The 22,965-nt window shown below is 44.6% G+C and overlaps 2 protein-coding genes across 4 annotated transcripts; one reads left to right on the forward strand and one right to left on the reverse strand.

Moving 5' to 3' along the window:
• Positions 1-904: 904 nt before the first annotated feature.
• On the forward strand, positions 905-7,533 carry AICDA (activation induced cytidine deaminase). The gene is made up of 5 exons (XM_015645767.2): positions 905-1,219; positions 4,494-4,641; positions 5,094-5,364; positions 5,545-5,660; positions 5,943-7,533. The coding sequence occupies exons 1-5, from the start codon at positions 1,212-1,214 to the stop codon at positions 5,994-5,996; spliced, it is 597 nt and encodes a 198-aa protein (XP_015501253.1). The 5' UTR covers positions 905-1,211; the 3' UTR covers positions 5,997-7,533.
• Positions 7,534-10,854: 3,321 nt separating this feature from the next.
• Positions 10,855-17,540, reverse strand: LOC107201522 (C->U-editing enzyme APOBEC-1-like). Of its 3 annotated transcripts, none has more exons than XM_015621135.3 (5): positions 17,290-17,534; positions 15,874-15,901; positions 15,101-15,489; positions 13,826-13,953; positions 11,314-11,458 (listed from the first exon to the last, which is right to left on the reverse strand). In XM_015621135.3, exons 1-5 carry the CDS (start codon positions 17,360-17,362, stop codon positions 11,432-11,434), a joined length of 645 nt encoding a protein of 214 aa, XP_015476621.1. In that variant the 5' UTR covers positions 17,363-17,534; the 3' UTR covers positions 11,314-11,431. The 3 variants fall into 3 exon arrangements, 2 of the variants coding, with proteins under 2 accessions (XP_015476542.1, XP_015476621.1); XR_001520256.2 differs by having other exon boundaries at positions 11,369-11,458; positions 13,580-13,953; positions 17,290-17,540; XM_015621056.3 differs by lacking the exon at positions 13,826-13,953 and having other exon boundaries at positions 10,855-11,458; positions 17,290-17,532.
• Positions 17,541-22,965: the final 5,425 nt, after the last annotated feature.

Consider the following 22,965-nt stretch of genomic DNA (forward strand, 5'->3'; position numbering starts at 1 on the left):
GAGTCTGCTCTGTTCTGGCAACTCATCTCTCCTTTACATGTTTTTGCATATACTGGTTTCACAAAGCCTTAGCATTCTGAAAACCAGTAAAATTAATAAGGAAAGTAAATCAAGCAGAGAAAAAACGAAGAACTACCCTAGCGTGAGATAAACAAAAGCGCTGCTTCTCAGCCATGCCCCACTTGAAGCAGGAACAGAGCAGTGTCCCCTGGCTGCCTCCTCGGCACCCTGCCCCATCCCTTGGCTGTCCTTCAGCCCTGCAGAGGGGATGGCTGCCAGGGCAGGAGCAGAGCCTGGGCAGCCCAGAGCACTGCTGGCAGAGCAAAGTGTGTGCATCCTGGCTGCCAGCCTGGCTGTGACAGCGCAGACCTCAGTCAGGGGGTCCCAATTGTCACCCTGCCACCAGCAGAGCTCGGTGCTGGTGCCAGGACCACCTGGAACAGCAGGATCCCACTGGTGCTTTGTGCACAGCTTTGCAATGCAGGTCTGCCACCACTCCTGGCATGTTGACAGGGCTCAGACACCCGTGGCAATGCTCAGGTGCCCACTGACCCATGGGAGCTGAGCTGAGTCCCTCTCACTCTCGTCTTCAGCTTCCGTGTTGCTCCATGCAACTCCTGGGCCTTTCAGGGGGTCACAGAGGAGAAGGGGAAGTCTGCCAACTATTTGGTGTTCCCTGAGCTCCTTCCAGCAGGGTGGCTCCAGGTTGCCTCACAGAGCTGCCTGTGGCAGAGCAGGGCAGGGTCACCACCGTCCCTGCACAGCTGCATGATGCGAAGCCCGGAGGGATGGTGTGGTTTTGCCCACATTCACACTAGTGGTACACAAGCTCTCAGGCCCCCCTCTAACCACTAGACAATGTTTCCTGCCTTGTTATGCTATTGATATTATTTCAGAATAATTCTGCAGGTGGGGAGGGCCAGTAGGCAGTGCAGGGGGGATGGTGACCAATGGGCGCTGAGCATCTTTCAGAACTGATGCCCCTTTGCATCTCAACACTTTCTTCTTCAGCTCCTGCAGCTCCAGAGACCCTTCTAACTCCTCCCTCAACCACACCCCGATGAAAGCCAGCAGGGAATAGATAGGGGTGAATGGGGAGGGAACACACAGGCCAGTCCACATTTCTGTACATCAGGTCAGAGGGTTGCAGAGACAGAGTCTGCGACATAACCTCCCTGTAATCCCAGCACCTGAGAGAGAACCTGGGAGTCATGGACAGGTAAAATTAATGCCTCTACTTTCTTGCTCATATGAGAAATTAGAATCTTTCTGTCAGAATTAACTTGCTTTCCTTCTGGTGTTGACCATCCCTTTCCCTGTCCCCATCTGACGCACTGATTGAACTCCCTGCCTGTCCTGCTCTTGCAACTTGCATCTCTGTGTCTCTGTTGTTCTTTCTTTTTGACTGTCTGCCACCTGCACTCTTTTCCCCTTCTGTCATTTATTTCTTGTGGCTATTCTCTGTTCTTTTCATTGTTTTTCTTTTCTAGAAACAAAGGATGATAACAAAAGGATGAACAGTCAGATGCTATCTGCCGCTTAAGGACCTCACTCCTCTACTTGCACAGCAATTATTCTGTGAGCTTATTATGACTAATCACTCTCCACAATTGCACACTATGCACACACTCAGGGGGCTTCACTCTGATTTCATGAATCTTTATTTGAGGAGAAGACCTCCATTCAGGCTGCTTCTTCAGTGCCCAGGTATAATCACAGCTCCTGTGTCCTTGCTGCTTTCCCTTGAGCTGTTCTATAGCCATAGGAGTTGCATGGGTATCCAGCAGCTTATACCTAACCAAACATCTGCTCAGTTGCTCCACACAACATCTGCTCATTCATTATTCTGTTTGCACCAGCCATATTCTGAAATCCTCTCTGGGAAAAGAAAACCCTGGGATGGTGAACTCCAGAGGAAAGAGAGAGAAAGAACTGATGCTAATGAACATTTCTAGTTGAACAAATGTCTCCTGTGATTCAAATTGTCTTCAATTTGTTCTGAAACTGAAAAATAATCTAAGTGATCATATTTTTCTTTTTCTGTGGTTTGGGGTCATTTCTTGTTCTTCACTCTTATTTGCATCCACATGCTACTCTGCAAGGGCAAAAACATTGAACAGAGAAAAAGGGAATGAGATGAGAAAAGGGACAATTAGAAGAAGAATCAGAAACTTTTTGAAAGCAAATGGCTTTTCCCAAAACTTTTATATATATACACACACATATATATACATATACACACATACACACATATATACACACACACACACACACACACACACACACACACATATATATATATATATATATATATATAAAAGGAAAAGCAGACTTTTCCTTATGTTTTTGATGTGATAAAAAGCATTTTTGCATATGGGTTTTAATGAAACATCACCAAAATTGTAATTGTTTTTCACCTGGCTTATATATTTATTCAGCAAGCAATTGCCCTGTGCCCAGTGCCTCTGCTCTGTTTTCTGCAGTTGTGGCACACCTCAGGTAAATGCTTTGCAGACTTCTGTCCTATTGCACCTGTGCAATTCTCTGGGTTTATCTTTTCTGGACAATCTGAGGATCTGCCACCACAGAACAGATCCCCTCTCCAGCATCTCTGTTATGGGGCACAGTCTTTTCCATATCCCTGCAAGAGCACAGCTAAGACCCAGAAACCTGTGGTGAACCACTGGTAGATAATTTTATGAGGAGACCAATATGTGTGTGCATGTCTGTGTGTTTGTGTGTTAGGAACACACAGGTGTTCATTTGTAAGTGTACAAAGGCAGGGAAATAGGGTGAATCTAAGGTGGTAGGAGGTGAGTCAGCTGTAAGTGTGAGAAAGATGATGAAGAACATACAGTGGGTATGGGAAACACGCACACAACAAGAGGTGACAAAATGCAGTGGGATCATCTCGTGCTCTACTCCTGACACAACCTGCAAGCTCAGCAGAGCAGGCTGCAACAATGCTTATGGGAGAGACCTCCAGGAATGGCCTCAGGCTGTTGTTTGGCTTAATGAAATACTTAATGGCAATGCTTTACCTTCCTGAGTGCGTGCAGTCTTCTCTATGGACTTTCTTCTAACAGAAGACGTGCTCACATGCGATGTGCTTCTGCAAATCCTGTCTGTATAAAGCATGGCAAAACAGAGTATGTGTGGGCTTCCTCTTTCTGTGTGAGCAGGACAGGTACTTTTGCGATGCAGGCTGAGGGAGACAGGGCAGGAAAGAGCTGTTTTCCTGTCTGTGGGACAATCAGGGGAGCAAGAGTGTCTGAAGGAGAATATGTCTGATGCAGGTGAGGGGCAGTAGGGAGTGTCACACAGCCTCGAAGCATGTCACTAGATAAGAAAAGCAAGAGGATATGCATGACTGTGTGAATGAGTACCTGTGATGCAGTCTGTGATGTGTCAGAATGTACAAGGGAGAGAAGCTCCTGGAGGAGCAGAGAGGATGCCTCTTAGGTGGTCATTAAGTGCTCTGCAGTGCTCAAACTGTATGGTGGCATTGGCAAACAGATGAAGGGTACCTAGACTCCCTGATTTAAATTCTTAACATACCCCAAACCCCCTTTTCTACACTTCAGTGGAGATGCTCCAGAAAACCCAGCTCAAGATCTCTTAAACTCACCCCACCTTTGTGCTGAACATCAGCCTAACAGTGGGAAAAGATGACAAAGGACATGCTTATTTTTAACCTATTCACTTCTGTTTTGCATTGCTGCGGGGGAGGTGAGTATCTCACCTCAATGAACCCAGCTGTCTGTGTCCCTCCACTTTGCAGCAAGACTGTTAGATATGGCTCATGACTGCCTTACACCCTCCCTGTGCTCCTGCTGCCTCTCCCCAGCAGGGTCCCTGGGCACGGGAGCAGGCCTATGCCAGTCTTGATGTCTGTCTGCTGTGGAAATGATACTTGTGTCTGGAGAGGTGACAGCATGCCTACTCGTTATATATTCCATCAGCTGCTGGATGGCATCTTTCCCTAGTCCTGCACATTCTCAGCTCTGCTCTTCTTTTAGGCAGTGCTTGGAAGATGTTCAGTCCAGTCTTCTCTGGAGAGATTCCAATTTCCTCTGTGCCTTGCCCCAGTGGATTTTCAGGGTTTCATGTAGCAAAAATAGCATCTCTTGATGACTGAACTCTACACCCTCTCTTCAGAGGTCTTCTCAGATGCCTTCATCCTTCTCCCTCATTGGTGTCCATGTTCTGCATATTTTCAGATGTTTTCACACTCTGCCCAGCCACAGTTGCTGTTTGACTAATCACTATTAATTCACAAACCATTTCCACTCACAAGGTCACCTGCTTCATCCCCAGAGTCACGCCTGCATCCTTTCCCTAGAACATTTCATGCAAATGACTGACACTCTTCTCATACCGAGAGGCTTGGATGTGAAGAGGATATTTTTGGTGCTGAGCCCTCAAGAGAGACGTGGTGAGCTGCTGGCCGCAGGGTGGGGCTAATGTAAATTCTCTGTTGTCTTCTCCTTCAGCATCCTCATGCAAAGGAGGCTCTTCCTCTACAACTTCAGGAACCTGCGCAAGGCCAAGGGCCGGCGTGAAACCTACCTCTGCTATGTTGTGAAGCGCCGGGATAGCGCTACCTCGTGCTCCCTGGACTTCGGATACCTGCGCAACCAGGTACGGGGGACGCCTTGCCATCCCCTCGGGAGGTGCCTGCAGCCCCAGTTTGCCCGGGGCAGCAGGGAGCAGAGGGCTGTGACAGGAACTCGGGCACAGCTGGGCGCTGTGCTGGCACACTCCGTTTCAGGGATGCCACCTCCGGGTGAAGCTGTGCTTTGCGCTATCCCCGAGTGTGTTCCCAGCAAGACATCCGCACTCCCTGCTGCTCCAGGAGCCTACCGACCTTCCCGCTTAGCTCCCGCCCATCCCGCTTGTCCATCCCTCCGCATCAGCGCCCTCCTGCCTTATCTAGCCCCTAAGTACCACCGTGCCTTCTCCCCGCTGTGTGCTGACCTAAGAACGCGTCCCGCACCTCGTTTCTCCTCCCTCACGCCCCCTCCTTGTCCCTCTCACACCCGGCTCCCTCCCGCCACCTCACGCCTTGTCCCCGTGTCCCCCGTGTCCCGAAGATGGGCTGCCACGTGGAAGTGCTCTTCCTGCGCTACATCGCAGCCTGGGACCTGGACCCGGGCCGCTGCTACCGAATCACCTGGTTCACCTCCTGGAGCCCCTGCTACGACTGCGCCCAGCACATCGCCAACTTCCTGCGCTCCTACCCCAACCTGACCCTCCGCATCTTCATGGCCCGCCTCTACTTCTGCGAGGACCGCAAGGCAGAGCCCGAGGGGCTGAGGCGGCTGCACAAGGCCGGGGCACAAATTGCCATCATGACCTTCAAAGGTGAGTTGTGCAGGCAAGAAAGAGATGGAGGAGAATGAAGGGGCGTTAGGGAGACCCAGGAGAGGGGGAGGAGGTGGAGCAAGGAGCTGGAGAAGGTGATGCAGAGTGTGATGATTTAGTGATTCTAGGAGAAGTCAGTGTCCTATTGAGCACCCTGTAACTCCTCTATACCTTGCACAGATTATTTCTACTGCTGGAACACATTTGTGGAGAACAGGGAACAGACATTCAAAGGCTGGGAAGGGCTACATGAAAACTCTGTCCATCTTGCAAGGAAACTTCGACGAATCCTCCTGGTAAGGGCCAATTCTCCTTCTTTTTCCAGTGCCTCTTCCCTCAACTTACTCCTCACTTCCTCACTACAATTCCTCTCTGCTCTTGCTGCTCATCCCTGCTATCTGCCATTTCATTCGCTCATGTGTCTTCATCTTCCACATCCCTTATACCTCCACTCCCAAGTTTCTTCGTCTCTCCTCGTTCACTTCCCCTTCTTCCACCTCTCGTCCCATCTCCTGCCTCATATTCATGGGTTCCTGCTCACTTGACAACTGACCTACCATTTATATTTTGTCCTGCAGCCACTGTATGAAGTAGATGATTTACGAGATGCCTTTAAAATTCTGGGACTTTGAAGTGAAAGTCATCAGCAATCAGAAGACTTCACAAACACTTGTTCTTTGATTTCCAACTCTCTTCCTTACATATTTCTCCTCTTCCCTCCTTACATCCCTCTTCCTTCCAGCCCTGTGTCTAGAGATAAGAGAGATAAGACTATCCTTACTTTTTATTTCCAAGGAGAATTAGGCTGATCTTGTGAAGACACCTTCCCCAGGCTCACACCTAATCCATTGCTAACTGAGAATAGCCAGGACTGCAGTGACACTGCCAAAGAGAGATTTGCCTCCCCTCAGTCTCTGCAGAGCTAATCCAGGTGATCCACTGCATGGAGCTCTGGGTTTAGCCTTGCCCAGGTGGGAGCAGACAGCCTGCAAAGCTGTTTGTGTGACTGTGTTCCCACTGGTATTGCATTGACCTGCACATTTCCTGAGGGCTTCAGGGAGCATATTTTTTTGACTCCTAGAGCTGCACTACACTCAGCTGCTCTGTGTCCTGCCCTGTAAAATGGTTTATTTATCCTTCTGGATGTTGGTAGGAAGTCGAAAACCATCTCGACTGAAGTGGTACAGCCTGTGTATTAACAGCAAAGCTGGCCAGATACTGGAAAGCTCAGCTGAGAGTGTTGAAGTGGGTCCTTGACAGCCCAGGTAGCTCAGCTTGCAAACCTCACTTGAAGCCAGCAGGTGTGCCTAAGTGGATTGTGTGCAGAGCACCACAGCTCTCACTGTGTGGAGTGCTCTTCATCCACTGAGCACTTCCCCCTAGACCAGACATGCAAAATACTCCCTCCCCAGCCAACTGCCTCTGCTGGAGGCACCTTTACAGTCACACAGTTCTGTTTTCCAAGTCTTCTACTGACCATAATATGGCCAGCAATGTCTGGTTGGTGACTGTACTGAGAGCTGGCCAGAAAAAAGTCCTGGCATACGCAAAGCTCTTTAGCCTGTAAATAGGTATCTTCTGTAGGGGTGAAAATCAAACCATCCTCCTGCCTGGCAATCACTCTGTTTCCACTAGGGGACCCCACTAGCTCCTGATGTGGTCTTTACAAGTCTTTACAAGACTGTCTTTACAGTCTTTACAAGCTGGAGATAAGGGTTCATAGTACATGCCTGCTCACCACCACCTTACCATCACCTAAATTGTAGCTGGATTGCCCTCTCCAGTCTAACCTCTTGAGGCTTTGACAAGGCTAAGTGCATCCTACACTCTGAGTGTGCTCTGTCATTTCCTTCATGATGGCTGCAAGTTCTCTGCTCAGTCCTGCTCCTCATTCTGGGTAAGGCTGGAGGCTCCTCTGGACACCTCTGGTGCTAGGCCAGATTCAGGAGGACAGCAGAGAGCCCTGCTCTCTGCTAGGAGAGGTCACAACCAGCCAGGTGTGTCACAACCTTCCTACAACTTCAGGCTTCCAGGGCACTCTCAGCTTGAGGAATTTCGACCAGGAATAGCAATAAGAGTCCTTTGCAAAGTATTAATTTGCAAGCATGGTGTTGTATATTTGTTTCATATGGTGCATATTATTTATATAAATAAAATTCTTACAAACAAGCACCTGGTTTTGTCATTTTTTTGGTATCATGTGGGTGAAGGAGGAAAATTGGATACAGAAGATTGATGTATCATCTCTTCTTTCTGATTTCTGGAGGAACAACTTGGAAATATTAAACTGTTATCATACTTTTACTTGTAGCTTTGGAGTTATTGACAATGTCAGCCACCAGATCAAGGCAGATAAATTGTTCAAGTACTTTGGAAATACTACCAAAAATCTCTGAAGTTATTTGAGATGCTTCTTTCCTTGATGGCCAGCCTATTCTGCCCATTCATGATTCATAATTGGCCACAATGGACACAGAAGGGGTGACCCAATATGCTTCACAAAAGAAGAGGAGAAGCAAAGATGTGTAAAGAATCTTTGTCTTTCAAATTCTGGTATTGGCCTGTAGAACAGCATTGTGCTTCTCAGTGAAATTGTTAGGAAAAAATTAGCATTTTCTCAAAAAGGAGTTGAGATACTGGCTTTTGTTTAAATTTTGACTAACACTGAGTTGAAGATACTTGTTGAAACATGACAACAGGTGACACTGTACAGGAGGAAAAAATGCAATGAGTAAATGCAAAGGATCATGAACTACATTAAGAATACATCCTATGTTTATATTCTTCTTAACATAAATTTGACTAAGTACAGAATGGACTCTAGAGTTAATCCATGTGATTCAGCTATAGGAATTTAGCTATTTTGCTATGGAGATTGTTTTAACTGTACTTTTTCTGTTCACAAATACCAATTCATATTGTTTGTTACAAGATATTCTTTATTTTGGCTTTCTAAATTAATTCAACCTCAAACACTTTAGGTGTCTCTGCCAAGAATAACTCCCTGGAGGGTGGCTGTTATGGAGTAACGTTACTTTTTTAGCCTAAGATGTTTTTCTTGCTTTGTAGAATGTGCATATAGTGAACATTTCACTGCTGATTATTTATTTTTGAGGACCACTTATCTTTACAGCCTAATGGAGATTGTGGGTGTGCTGTTCTAGGTGTCTCTCTCCTTTATATGCACCTGGACAAAATCTAAGCTCTCAAGGGGAGTGTGGCAAATACACCTCCGGCCCAGGCTGTCTGAGCTGTGGGAAATGGGGGCTTGTGATTTCTGGGAGGGCATTTCCTCCCCAGACTGTGGGGAGCAGCCAGAGCAGGGGCTTGGTGCTGGCTGAATCCCCAGTCTCACTTGATCAACACTCCATGGTTTGCAGCAATGAACAAGGCACAGGCACATGCAGGTAGCTGTAGAGGATCGGTCCTTGAGAACAGAGGAAACAGGACAAATGGGATGGAATGGTGACTGGTGTGGACAGCTCTGCATGGCTGCCATCTCCTGGTGTACAGGGGTGTCTGGCATCCTGCTGAGGGTGTTGCCTTGGAGGGATGTTGATCCATACTGCAAACAGCTCCCAAAGTGTGCCTCTCAACAACCCCCAGAACATGTCCACAGAAGAGCAGGACACTGACATCATTCCCACAGCTGCACACAGCAACACTCCAGGTCTGAACACGGTGTCCTTGGACTTTGCAATAATAAGAAACAGATCACCATTAAACAATGCAAAGACACACTCCTGACCCTTACAAACACAAGCATGTCTTCTCCCTCCTTGCTTTCTCTTCCTTGCCTGCATGCTTGTACTTGGAAATCAGGATAGAAAGAGGTTTCAGGGTCATGGAATCTGGTCCCTTGCTACTTGTCCCTTCAGGGGGTTTTCAGCCTAGATGTATTTGTGTCCAACATTGTCTTTGGGTACATTTTTCTACTCTCCCTGATGCTGACCCTTTAGCATTCCTATGAGCAGAAATGTCATTATTTCATCATATATATATTAAATATTCACAGTGATGGAAGTCAGATTTGGTTCACAGAAGAAACATGAAGGGATTTGGTAGAGAAGAGACCCCTTGTTCAGACAACGTGAGAGATGATGAGCAGAGCCTTTGCTGGGGAAGGAGAAAGTGGGTTGCTGCAAGAGCAGAGGTCATAGCGGATGAGAAGGCACCAAGGGGTGGCAAGTATTCTGGAGGCTGCCTTTGGCTTTTAAACCTCTCATACACTTCTGTCTTAGGCAGGTTTCCCCTCAGGCTTCAAAACCCACATCAGATATGGCTAAAACTCCGTCACTGTTGCTGCTGTTGCACCCAAGTTCCAGCACAGGGAGGGTGTTGATGGCTCCTCACTATAACCTTGTCATTAATTCACACTTCAGAACTATCCCACTCTACAAGCTGGCACAATGTTTTTACCAGTCCAGAGGGCCAGAAGAAGATGAGAGCAGACCAGTTGCCTTCTGTGGTTACCTTTAAAGGCTACCAGGGTGTTAGACCCACCTCTAGGCTCTCACATGTCAGTAGGGACACAGCAGAGATACAGCAGAATGTAAATTCACTCTGGCAGATAAAACTGGTGTGAAAAACTTCACTGGGCTTACTTGGAACTGCCAAGCTTCCAAAAAGACCAGAGAAAGTTTGTCCTCCTGCCTTCAGCGGGAACGGGCTGAGCCCTGGGCATGGATGGTCATGGACCCTGCTAAACTATACTAAACTGCATGTTGATCAAGTGATTTGATTGCTCCCTGAGAAAACGAAGAGTAAACAATATAATGTCCAGAAAGAGAGCATGTGGAATCCAATATGAGGCCCTGGACAGACGGAAGAAAATTTTAGCTGTGCTGTACATTGCTTGGAGTTGTTTTATTTGACTAACGTAGGAGACATGCCCCAGCCAGCTGTGCTCAGACTTAGATAAACTCTCATACTGAGGGAACTGGAGCTGCTTCCTCAGCCTGCAGCTTTTCTGGCTGTCTCAGTGGTCTGCTAAACATCTGGAGATTTTGGCATGGCCAAAGGACGCTATAAGCATTCCATTAATAAATTGGAATAGATAGGCACAGTTCCCACCAGCCCCTGCTTTGTTTTTCGAGTTATCATTTGTGCATGTTGTGGATCCCAGCATCAGCACATATCCCAGTGGGATCACACAGTGGGCCTCCTGCTTGAAGAGGTTGGGAATCATGACACATGGAGCTTCCCACAAGATTCATTCAGATGATCTACATTATTTGCTGTTCAAATTCAAAACTGCTGCGAGACCCAAAACACCTGAACCTTCTTTTTGCCTTCTATCAGTAGAGAGAACTCAGAGTTTTCAGTTATCTCCTACTTCACCATTCCACTCCATGTTTCCAGCTGGAAAAGCAGAGACTTTTTACTTTGTTTCCACAGCTTGCAATGAGCAGCTATGCCTCCTGAGTGTGGAATTACAAGGGAAGGTTGTGTACCAAGGAGCTGAACAAGAAAAGCAAAGTTTCCACAGTGTTGACATATTCCTTTTTATTACACTGGTTTTACAGTCATTAATAAAGTTTACACTCATAAATAAAACCTTAAGATGAAGTATTATTACAGTATTGCATAAATACTGTAATAGCATGAAATATTTTCTGAAACATATACACGTGTATCCTCATAAGAAATTCTGAAAGCAAGAATGCATGGCTGGTTAGTTCTTTGGAACAGATCGGAGCATGAAAAATGTTACATGCTGGCCTCTCAAGAGGGCACTCGCAGAATCTGACTGCAGAATCTGCAGACGTGGAAGGCCTGATTATGGGGCATGGTCTCCATCCCCACTGGACTCTCAGGAAGCTCTGTAAAGACCAGAGTGTCCTGGATGCCTGGCTGCATCATCCAAACTTCCTTCTCATGCGCTGCTTCTGTTCTGTTCAATCTTCTGTTCTGTTAGCAATGCCCAGCCAGTGATCAGAGTCTTCTCTGGTGGCAGCAAGAAACTTATCAAGGCTGCAGAAGAAAAGACAGCCAGGGACTGGCTTTTCTGGTCTTGTATTGATGCACAAACTGAGTTTGAAAGCATGGTGGTGATGCTCATTAGCACTCAGTTTGACAGAAGTGGAGGAAGCCCCTATAAGGAAGGAAAAAAACCCCAAAAATGTTAAAAATTAGATACCAAAAGCTTAAGCTGTTTCTTCAGCATGATAATTTGAAAATAAAGCATCTGCTCTAGGAGATTACTCTGATCCTCCTTCAGCATGCTAGATAATCTCCCTCAGCATACATTTTTCCAGACAACAGCATAGCACCTCATAATTTACTATGCCATGTATGCCATTCCTAGAAATACAGACCATTTAGAAACAGCATTTAAAAGGTGGCAATTTGCATAGCTGGATGCAGGGGAAGTGGAGTTGGATCCTGTGGAAAGGCAGATTTCTGGAGGGGTTAGAAAGGCCCCCACAGAGGTTTCTAGTACCACACCATGTTTGCAGCATGGCTAACTCCAAGGCTGGATCTGGCAGCTCAGAGGAAAGTTCTTAGTGTCTTCAGGGATGGAAGTGACAGCTTCTCTGTGCTCCAGTACAGCACCATTGCCAGGAGAGACTTTTTCCTTCTATCCTGTTGGAATTTCCTTCATTGCAGCTTGTGTGTGTTACCTTGTTTTCTCTCTGTGCATCACTGAGGAGAGTTTGACTCAGTATGTGGTGGAAAACTGCATTTGGCCTTTATGTAGTGGAAAACTGCAGCTGGATCCCACTCAGCCACCTTCTCTATAGGTCTAGGAAAGCCTGTTTGCTCAGCCTCTCCTCGTAGGGCAAGTGCCCCAGCCCTTTGCAGTGGTAATCCAGCAAACCCCTTCTGGTTCCTCTGTGTCTTTCTTCTGCCAGAGAGGCCAGGGCTTGATGCAACCAACAGTGTGTATTTCTCTGGAGCACTTGCCTGGAACCCACTCACCTCATTACACCTCTGAGTAATTAGTAAAACAGGGTAGGATGTTCAAAAGGGTTGAGCACAAAGACATTCCCATTCTTTGGGGTTGGTAGGTAGTTAGAACTGTTGATGATGGGCCCTATTCACCTTCATTTGAGGGGTGTCTTGTGTTTAGCTGAGACAGCAGAGCAGTTGAGCTCTGATTTCTAGCAGGCTTTCCAGCCAGCACGACCCTGCAGAAATCATCAATCCCTGGTTGGGACAGGCAATCTGTTAGCTGGCTCTTTAAAACCAAGACCTGAAGGGCAGATTCCCCTTGTACTGCTGTACAGGGAGCCGTGCTGAGTCAGCAGCAGTCTGTCAGCACTCACAGGCATTCAGCAGACAGCTCTGCTCAGCTCCCGGCAGGCATCGCACCCTGCACTTGATTGTGCGCAAGCTGCTAAATTATTTAATCATCTCAGGCATTAGGAGACTCAGAAAGGCTGAAAGCCAAGGGGAAGATGTCTCCTAAACCATTACAGTGCATAAAGTACTTTGTTAGATCAGCTGATTGACTGGATATTGCCACTGACTGTGTATCCTGTCACCTGAATATCTTACTCAGACAAGAAATGGAAAGGTCAGGTCTTGAGGTACTGAAAGTCCTATGTAAGGTTTGGGGTGGATGGAACTGAAATTAAGTGCAATGTGTACCCTTTCCTCAGCCAGAAATAAAACAAGGCATTCATAGTATCCTACAAAGACATTAGTTTTGTCTGTGACTCAAAAAAGATTCCTGCCAGCAGTTTTGTGCATCCCTTCCTCCACCTCCTGCCATCCATTCTGCACAGAAGGACTGCTCAAGCAAGAACTGGCTTGCCCCACAAAGGGTGGCTGAGCCCCGCAGCTAACTCCAGTTTTAGTCTTCTCTCCTGTTTAGTAGACCACTTCCTCTTTCTGATTAGGATATCAGTACAAATAACTTCTACAGTTGTATGGATTGCAAGAAAAAGGGAAAGCAGATCTTGGTCTGCTTTCTTATTTTATCTTATATTATCATATATTGATACTCTTATCTGTAAAATCTGATCCTGTAAGGTAAATCCACCCATCTGGGCTTTTGAACTTGCTCACTTAAGACACTTAACTAAAATCCATGGCCCAGTCCTGAGAGGCAAAAAAACATTTTTTCATGATTACATGATTTTTCATGATTACAAAATCATGATTACAGAGCTGAAGGAGCTTTTTGGGTCAAACAGATCTGGTAAGCTGCAAGCTAATGAACTGGTAGCTGATTCATACGAAGGGTGAAAATAATGTTCCCTTTCCTTACTTAAAATCTGAGAATATGCTGAATCTCTTCTCTTCTCCGCCCCTGGCCACAAAGGCACAATGTAGCAGCGTGGTCCTTGGCAATCTCTTGCCTGCTTGGCTCTCTGCTTATGCAGCTTTGAGCTCATGCTTATTTTTCCTACTATCATTTCTGCTAACACCATTGCTGGGATCATCCAAACCTCCTTTTCCTTGGATTTTTTGCATTTACTTTGAGTCTTGGTGTTTTCTTCAGGTGTCTACTAACCAAAAAGATATGAAAGAGCTCTGTGTTATTCAGAAAGAAGTAGATATGATGTTCAGCGATGTTCTGGGGCTGATAATATTCTTCTCCAGGTTGGTATGCAACAAAATTTCTCCAGCAGTAACTGTAAGCTAAGAAGAGAGATACCCAGTCACCCTTGATGAAAGGATGCCCAGTTCTTCATTAACATGTCAGTGAGTCATTTGTTTCTCAGTAAGAATACAATAAAGGACAAAGATATTCATACAAGGGGTACACAAATAACTACACAAATAAGTTAGTGGAAAGGGGAACCAAAACTCTACAGAGTAGCAATACGTCTAAAAATGAATTGCCAGAGAGAGAAATTGATCATTCTAGTGGTTTGGGCAGCCCTTATCACAAATAGCACACTGTGGCATAAAGCCAAGAGAGATGGAATCAGCAAGTGGCAGGAGTGAAAAGGGAAGTGGGACATGCAGTCAGAGCTGGCCAGTCTCTCCTTTTGGTAGCCTTGTGCTTGAGAGCACAGTTTGGTATGACAAGTTGCTTCAGTCATGAATCTGTCTGACCTATCCCAATGATCAGGGAAAACATGGAGTGAACACTCTAACATTTAGCAGTTTCATATTGATCTGAGTGTTGATAGGATGATCAGAGCTTCTGTCAATGCTCTGGTGCTATAACCCCAGAGACAGTACCCCCAATATAAGCAATGTCCTTTAAGATTACATTTGGCCTGGTGGGTTTTGTAGCTCCACACTCCAGTGGTAAGCATCCACACAGCTGTGTGAGGTTCGTCTCTTCAAATATACATTCCTTTTTGTGAGCTGCTTATCTGGACGCTTTTACAGCCAAACATTACCAGGCAAGCAAGATACACACACAAAAAGGTACACGTGCAAGACACGTCTTCTGTGATAAATCATCTGAAAATCTCCTTTAGACAAGTTTCCTTCTCTGTTCCTGCTACCAAGGGAAACCAATTACTTGATGCAGCTGACAAGCTGATCTGTCTGTGTATTCTAGGAGGGACAGGTTCTGTCTTGCTCAGGAATTTACAATGCATATAAACAAGGCGTGGATATCTAGAGAAACCTCCAACTCTCCATGTTTGGATTTGGCAAGAGGAAATGACCATGCTGGTCTTGCTGCTGGGGGAGAAATAAGGCAGAAGAGAGTGACATTTTTGTACTCACTAGTCCTCCCCAAAGCCTATCATCACCTATGTTACACACTAAGAGTGCACATAATCCCAGAACTTTCAATCCACACTTAGACAAGGAGTAGCTGGGTTACCTCCAAGATCCATGATACGTATAGAAACTCCATTCATCATCAGGTTGCGGAGACCTTGGCGGTTCCGGACATCGAGGTGCCTGAACAGCTTGGCTGCATATATTTCCAAGGTCACATTAGGGTGTGACCTCAGGAACTCCAGAATCCTTTCGGAGCAGTTTCCACAGGGACTAGTTGAAAGGAACCAGGTGATGGAGCAAGGAGCTTGTGGCCTGCCATTGAAAGGATTTTCCAAGAAGTTGACTTCAGCGTGTCGTTCATGATTGTTCGAGCACCAGTTCCTCCAGATGGAACCATTTCTCCACCTGATTTCATACAGCAGGTACACCGGTCCTCCATTCCGGGTAGGAGAATAATTTCTTTGGAAGTCTGTTGGCTGCATCGTCCACCTGCAGAAGAGTACCAGCAGCACTGTGATCCCAGCATTTCAATGATGTTTGGTCCCATTGTGCACTGCCTACTCTCAATATCAGCCAGGACTCCCACTCCCAGCTTTGCCCATCAGAAACCAGCAGCTTGAAGAATGTTGCAATTTAGCAATCTAAATCTGGAATTTGATGAAAACTTCGGAACACCCCCAGCACCTCCTTGAGAACTGTTGGGTGGGTAAACAACCCCATCACCACTCAGAGATCAGCAGCTGTCAAAGCAGTAAGGCAACTGGAAAGGAAGATTGAGGAAAGGGATAGTAAGAATAAAACAAGGCACAAGGCTGTCTCTGGAAATTGCCACGTAGTTCAGGCAGCAGTGAGCAACAGAGCTACATCTCTTACCCTTGGTTGTTTCCTCTGGGTAAGGGACCTGTGTAGACAAAGATTTGTGAATCACTGAGGACAGCAGGTGAGAAAACAAAATTTCTTGTATACTTTCTGTCCAGACCCCTTTCAGTCTATACACCCCCTACCAAATCTCTTTTCTCCAAAATGATTCAAAAAGTAATTACTGCACAGCAGGATAGGCTCTCTGGAATGCAGGAGATGTGGACTCCTACCTGGGAGTTGAACTTAATGGTTATTTAAACTATATCGCACATGAACCCTTGCTCAATTTAGCACATTATGATTGATTGTGTAAACACTCAAGTTTAAATTCCCTGATTTCAGCAGTACTGCATCTGTCTTTCTCTGACTAATCAAAGAGCAGAATCAAATGGCTTATCCCTTTAAAACTTCCAAACCACTTCTACAAGATAGGCAAAGCTTGAGCCATTTTCTCGTTGGTACTCATAATCTAGACAAAAGCATTTCCACAAGTGACTTCACATTGGTAACTTTCTAAAAAAACCTAAAAAAAAAATCAGTGCCAAGGAAAAAAATACCGGTACAGAAAGGAGGGCAACAAATACATACAGGGTGGCAATGCAGACCTGCCTGATTATACATCATTATCTTCCACAGTGGCAAGCAACTTTGACCCTGTGACTTATTCCTGTCTCTAAACCCTTCCCAGCTGAGGGTCTAGAGAAAAATAATTGCAGCTGATCAAGGCTACTTATTTATTTTGTAAAAACCCAACAGAAAACTCTAGGAACCGTCATTTTACTTCAAAAAATAATCAATTTAATTTTTAAAAATTTTAAGTGTATATAAAATAAAAATAATTAATTTTATTTTTAGTTTTTATGTATTCTACATCATATAATAAAGATTTCTTTTAAAATTTACTTAGAATTAAGATACTAAAAGCATTTTATTGCACCTTATCTCTTGAAGATGAGAAATTATTAATTATACAGAGTAAAATTACCTTTTAACAGGAAAAAAATAGTTTTCCGCATCAACAGAGACATGATCAACTCTTTGCACAGCCTTATTACCCTGATTCTTTCAGAAGAATATTCTAGTTATATTCCACAATGAAAATAAAATAGATGAATAAGCTAACTAAATTGCTCCATTCTTAAATGCCTTTGAGATCTCTCTTCACAGTATAAGTTCTTTTGGATTTTGAATTCTTCCTGCCATACCAAGGTTAACATAATTATATTAATATTTTGAAGCTGGACCTAAGACTCAAGATATGGTGATATATTCAAAGACATAACACACATACCCACGTCTGCCACCTGTGCATCCACTTGCCAGCAAAACACATTTGTGTCTACACTCCAGTCCTTTAGATACAACTACAGTAAATATCTATACTTGAATATGAAGAAATAGACCTGCCTTTCACATAAATGTACTTACGTCTGCCAGCAGCCATGGGTATTTCTGGATTCGTGTGTTGCTTCCTGGGAGATGAATGTGCCTTTATAAACATTATATTAGTTTCAGTTTCTATTCCTGAATCAGAATACTATCAGATCTTCCGGACTTATTCATGTTGCTCAGCATTTCCTTATGCTGACTTTCTGCATGCTTACTTGCACTATCCAACTGGCTGAAGCTGAAAGCAAGCCCCTGGCAGCAAAGAACAGCAAATGGGGGTGATCCCACACAGAAACTGAGTACAAGGTTGCCTTCCAGAAGCTGGACTTAACAGGTGAGCCACTTTTTGCAGTGCAGACAAAAATAACATTTCTTTTTAAACTCCGGCTTCAAAACAGAAAAGCAAATCTTCTCTAGTCACCCGAATGCAACAAGAGGGAAAATCATCTACAAAAATGGCATCAAGCCACATAGCTGTGGCATAGCATGTCACTTTTGTGACGCCCACATGCCACAAGGAAGTTGAACAGTGCCCAATGGAAAGAGGGAAACAGAAGACATCACATGCAAAACCTGTGAGTCTGTGGAACTCCAGCAGGTGGTGGTGGTTACTGCCATTTCTCTTCATGGACTTCTGGGGAGTTCCAAGGACAACTCACAGCCCCTTGAGCCTGAGTTCTCACATAATCAGGGAAGACACTCTATGTGTGTGAGCATTGAGCTATGGTCAGTGACTGGGCAGCTGCTCTCAGACTAACTCTAAGTAAGCTTCCCAGCATCCAGGAGAGCTCTGGAAGTGGACACCTTATTGTGAGGGAACATCCAGGTATTTTTGAAATACCACAACTGAGAAGAACTCTGTACTCATGTGGACACTGAGAGCAAGACCTGAGCCACCTGCCGAGTGTCGGAAGAAGCTATTGGTCATGGTATCAGTTCACTGATGTAAATAGACATTTTCCAGTGCCCTGATAAATCTGCTCAGCATTATGGACTGGGCATCACCTTACTCTGATCAGCTCTGTCACTCTCACAAGTGAGATGCAGCAAAAGAATATTTCCCATTTAACCTGAAAAATTACTGAAACAATACCAGTTTCTAGTGAGAAGCTCTCCTCTGTCTGACACACCCAAAACTGGCTCGCAGAGAATAGGGGTTACAAAAGAATTTTTCACAAGGCTTAGGTAAAATCAGTCTGTCACTCACAGTTTTTTCTGGTTTTGTGACACAATTATTTTTGGCCTCATGCACGATGTAGAGATTGCCTTCCTTGGTGCCAAGCCGGATGTGGGATTTTAAAGCTAAGGGATTGATTAATTTGTATTCTCTGCAGCAAGCTCTCAGTATTATATTGTCAAAAAGTATTCACTCTTCTGCCAGGGCAGGAAAAACCCCAGAAGTGTACATGAATGGTGTAGTTCAGAGGGAGTAGGGATTCAGGCACTGTCATGGCTCTGCCAAGGAGAAGACTGCTTGTGGCAGGTCATCAGGCAGTGCCAACACAGAGTCTGCCCTCGGGGCCTCCTCTGCTGCAAGGAGAGGCCCCACTTCTCAGCACAGAATGGTTCCCTGGTGGCTGCATTGTTTCCTGCCACAGAAGGGTTAAAGGGAGCAACTCAAACACTCAGGGGTTGTTGAAAGAAAAACGTGATTGAGTAATGTGGTTTTGAGTTCCTGGGCGTGATTCTCGGTGAGACCAGGAATGCTTTGGTGCTGTAGTACTCCTTTCACTGCCCTGTCCTTACAGTACGTATTTGCAAATAAGCAGGTGTGAATTAGACTTAGAGATGATTAGCCTGATCTGCAAGGAATGGCTTGATTAGCAGCAGTAGTTCCTGACAGAAAACCAGCAATGTGCCACAGAAAGCGGAGAAAGAAAAATGTCCAAGCAAGGAATCAGCAACGCAACCTTTTCAGGTGTCTTCAGGAAGCTAAATGGCTGTATGAGATGGTGGAAAGCCAAAATGAAAAAAAATAAAAATAAAAAAATTTAAAATTAGAAATATTGCTCCGCTAACCTAATGTGAAAAGACTAATCCCTTCCAAATTCGGTAGTTGCTTTAACCCTAATCAGGAAGAAAAGGTTGTCACACAAGTGAATTTTCATACTTCTAGAAGAATTTGCACATTCTGTTTATGGGAACCATGCTCTTCAGTCAGGAGGAGGATGAGGACCTCCAGAAGGATCACACAGCTAGGTGGGAAACCTGTTCCTTGTTTTTTATGAGCAACCAGCAGTAGTCCAGGATCCCTTTAAATTGCTGTGTGTCTGTAGCAAGGATTATCTATATAGGTGGAGTCTTGTATTATTCAAACAACTGTGGCAAAAATTTTTATTGCACTTCTCATGCAGTCAGTTATGTCCCCTTACAGAAGCTGCTTAAGGTAATGTAAGAGATAAATGTGGAGGTGGTTCATGATGCTGAGCTATTGGTAACGTCTGAATATATCTCAGCCACTCCAACAAAAGGATTTTTTTTAATAACCACCACCCTCACATGCATTCCCTCATGAACCTGCATGTGTTTTGGAGGAACATACACAGCAAAGGGTACATAGAATGGTGGACAGACACTTACTTATGGCTCCTTAGACCTTCATGAGAATATTCCCTTTGGTGGTAGTAGAGCCATGCTGTATACACACGACCAGGTTCACCAGGAAAAATAATCTAGAAGCTTCACAGTTTCTTCAGATCATTTTACAAAGAGCCTCCAGGATGCACACTAAGTGATAGAGAGGTGGACAGAGCATCAGGGAGCTAGGTCCCTTCAGAGTCTCCCAGGAAAGAGCTTGCAGCAAAACAGGTCTGCAGCATCACTATTACAGAAGTGTTGTCTGCTGAGGTACCACTTCCTTTTCTCAAGCATCTTTTCGCTTATCTGACACTGGAAACACAAGATGTGCATCTAGTAACAAATCTGGACAGAGTCCTAGAAATTGAAATATATGGAAGAAATTAGGAAAGATGGACAGGTTAGAGAAGAAAGAGTAGCAAAGAAGGAAAGTTAAATCAGACATCAAAGAAGACAAAAAGGGACAAGGTTTGAATCAGATAAGATCCCAATTTGCAAATCTCTGAGGATTTTACAGATACTGAGCTTTTTATTCTCTGGCTGAATGATCTATTGGAAAGAGGTGAGAATCACCAAGTGGAAGTCTGGAAGCAAAGAGAAAGGTTAAATTTAAATGTGACAAAAGCCTGGGGCTTATGCCACAGATGCTTAAGTCTCAACCTCCACTTACAGGCTGCCTCCTGGACTTAATTTGAAATGGTAAATCCGGTGTTAGTTCAAGTGTTCTGCTGCTGACACATTTGACAGTAAATGGAAAATCCACTGAATGTGTACTTAGATTTAATGGAGTTTTCTCAGTAGGTATCTATATTTGTATGGAAAGAAAAACCACTCAGAGCCTTCTGAGGTTTATTCTGTGACCTCCACATTTAAAAAAGGCTAAAACATGCTTATGTATGAACCTCTATGTATGAATTCATACTTGTGAAGATATTTACAGATATTTACATATATGTGTATGCACAGTAATGCAATAATACATACAAAAACAAGCTTGTAGATACACGATTACATCTCCTTGGCAGCATATTACTTTGCAACTCTGATAAGCACACCGACCCATGGCTCTTTTATCTCTCCCAGTACCTTTGCTTTTATTTTCTCTGCAGGCTGCACAGCAGTACCATACTTTACCGAGACTCTTATTCAGCCTCCATATGTGGAAACTGAAGCATAAGAGACTAAGATAACTGGTGGCACCCTGCCACTGCTGGGTGAGCTTTATGAGGCTGACTCTGAACAGTGAAGTGGAATGGCAGCCAGCCACAAGGACGTGCAGGCAGAGCTCTGATCCACAAAGTGAAAAATAATTGGCTAGTGGGAAGAACTTATCTGTGTGCTTACTTTGGTAACAAAACATCCTGATATCCTTGTGATATAATTCTTTCATATTAACTGGTGAGGTTGTAGAAATCAAAGAATTTCCCAGCTCACTAACAATACTTCATGAGGAGTTTGTGTGAAAAGAAAAAGCGGCAAGTGAACATATCTGTATTTTGGAATATGCTTTTCTACTCTAAGCAGTCCATCTATGTTATTCTCACTATACTTTGAGTCACAGAAGTTCTATATATTTATCTTTCTGATTTGGCTTCATTTCTATGTCCTTGTTTCAATGCACAGATTTTGTCAAAGCACAAAGCAGAAAAGTAAGTACCCCAAACCCTGTGGGGATTAGTGTCCATGCTCTGCTTGAGAGCCTGAGTCAGTCATCACACAACCAGCAGAGCTTTAAATATGAAGGGGATCACATAACCAGGTGGACTTTGCTTGAGAGAAGCTATAGGTTGTACCAAAGAGAGAGTTCAGAGCAGCTCTAGGAGCTTTCAGCTCTGAGATTTTCTTCCACAAGCACTCAGGGATTGCTCAATGATTAAATATATGGTTAAACTCTCCCCAGAATTCACCTGGAAGCTGTCATGGGAGGCAAAACCTCCATCAAAAGCAGAAAACATCTACCAGGACCAGACATGAGAACCTTTGGGCACCTTAAAGGATGGAGTTAATTTTCTTCATTGCAGTCCATACTAAAAATATTAGCTCCTGGGCCATCTGCAGGCAGTGTGTCAGTGGAAGCCACAAGTAAGGGTGGTCAAGATAACCAATTCTTATTTTTTTTTTAAGCCCTCAGGGCCCTAAGAGGCATGGACCATAATAATTGTCTTAATTTTTTCTTGTGAGAACAGTTTGGGAGAACAGTCTTTCTTGCTCAGGAATGTCACAAACTTGCTTTGGCCAAAAGCTGGATAAAATGTGAACGGGCTACGAGAGCTAGAACTAAGGAAAATGAGCCTTGGCACAGACAGGGCATCAACAACCACCCCCAAAGTTGCTGGGAAGATTATACTGTGATACCCTTTGTTTGGCAGCCTGTGCCAACAGCTATTTACATGGGAACACTTGCTCCACCTTATGAATTTTGCCCTGCAGTTCCACATTGTTTCTCTTTCTCACCCCCCCATAATAACTTGTGTGATCAGTTTTCTCTGCCTCTTTAAAAGCACAAGGGGTTTCCAGTGGATGCATGGAGTGGTTCAGTTCCAGGATGGACTTGCAAATGAAAATAATTACTTATTTCTTTTATCTGAGTGGAGGTGCTGAAATGCAATGACCATGGGTACCATAATTATCATTCCACAGTCACACCTCCTGATAGATGATTTGCTTCTGTTGAACAGAGCATGTGTGGATTTTTGAAGCTGTGTTTTAAAATCAAGTGCTGCTGTCAGTTACATGTTAGAGCTCCCACGGAAACAGTGGAAAATCCTCTAGGTTAGCACAGTCTTTCTAATTGATTAATGATGAGACATGATTATAGCAAGAACTGACATCTACTGTGATTAATTGATCAGTTTGAAACAGAGACAAGTGCTGATTAATTGATCAGTTTGAAACAGAGACAAGTGCTTATTTACATGACTAACTATAAGCTTCTGGAATTTTCTGCTCCAGTAAACTGTGGACGCAGATAGCAGGACAAGGTGAAACTAGGTCGATATACAGATGTCTTGGGTTGCAATGCATGATGAAACCAAAAGTACATATTCTATCTGTTGAAACCAGGTGGGGCAGTTTTCTTTATCTCTTGCATGACCCATCCCTCATAACTGGAGGATATCTTCTGTTAATGGGCCATTG

Source organism: Parus major, chromosome 1, assembly GCF_001522545.3.
Source record: "Parus major isolate Abel chromosome 1, Parus_major1.1, whole genome shotgun sequence".
Taxonomy (NCBI): Eukaryota; Metazoa; Chordata; class Aves; order Passeriformes; family Paridae; genus Parus; species Parus major.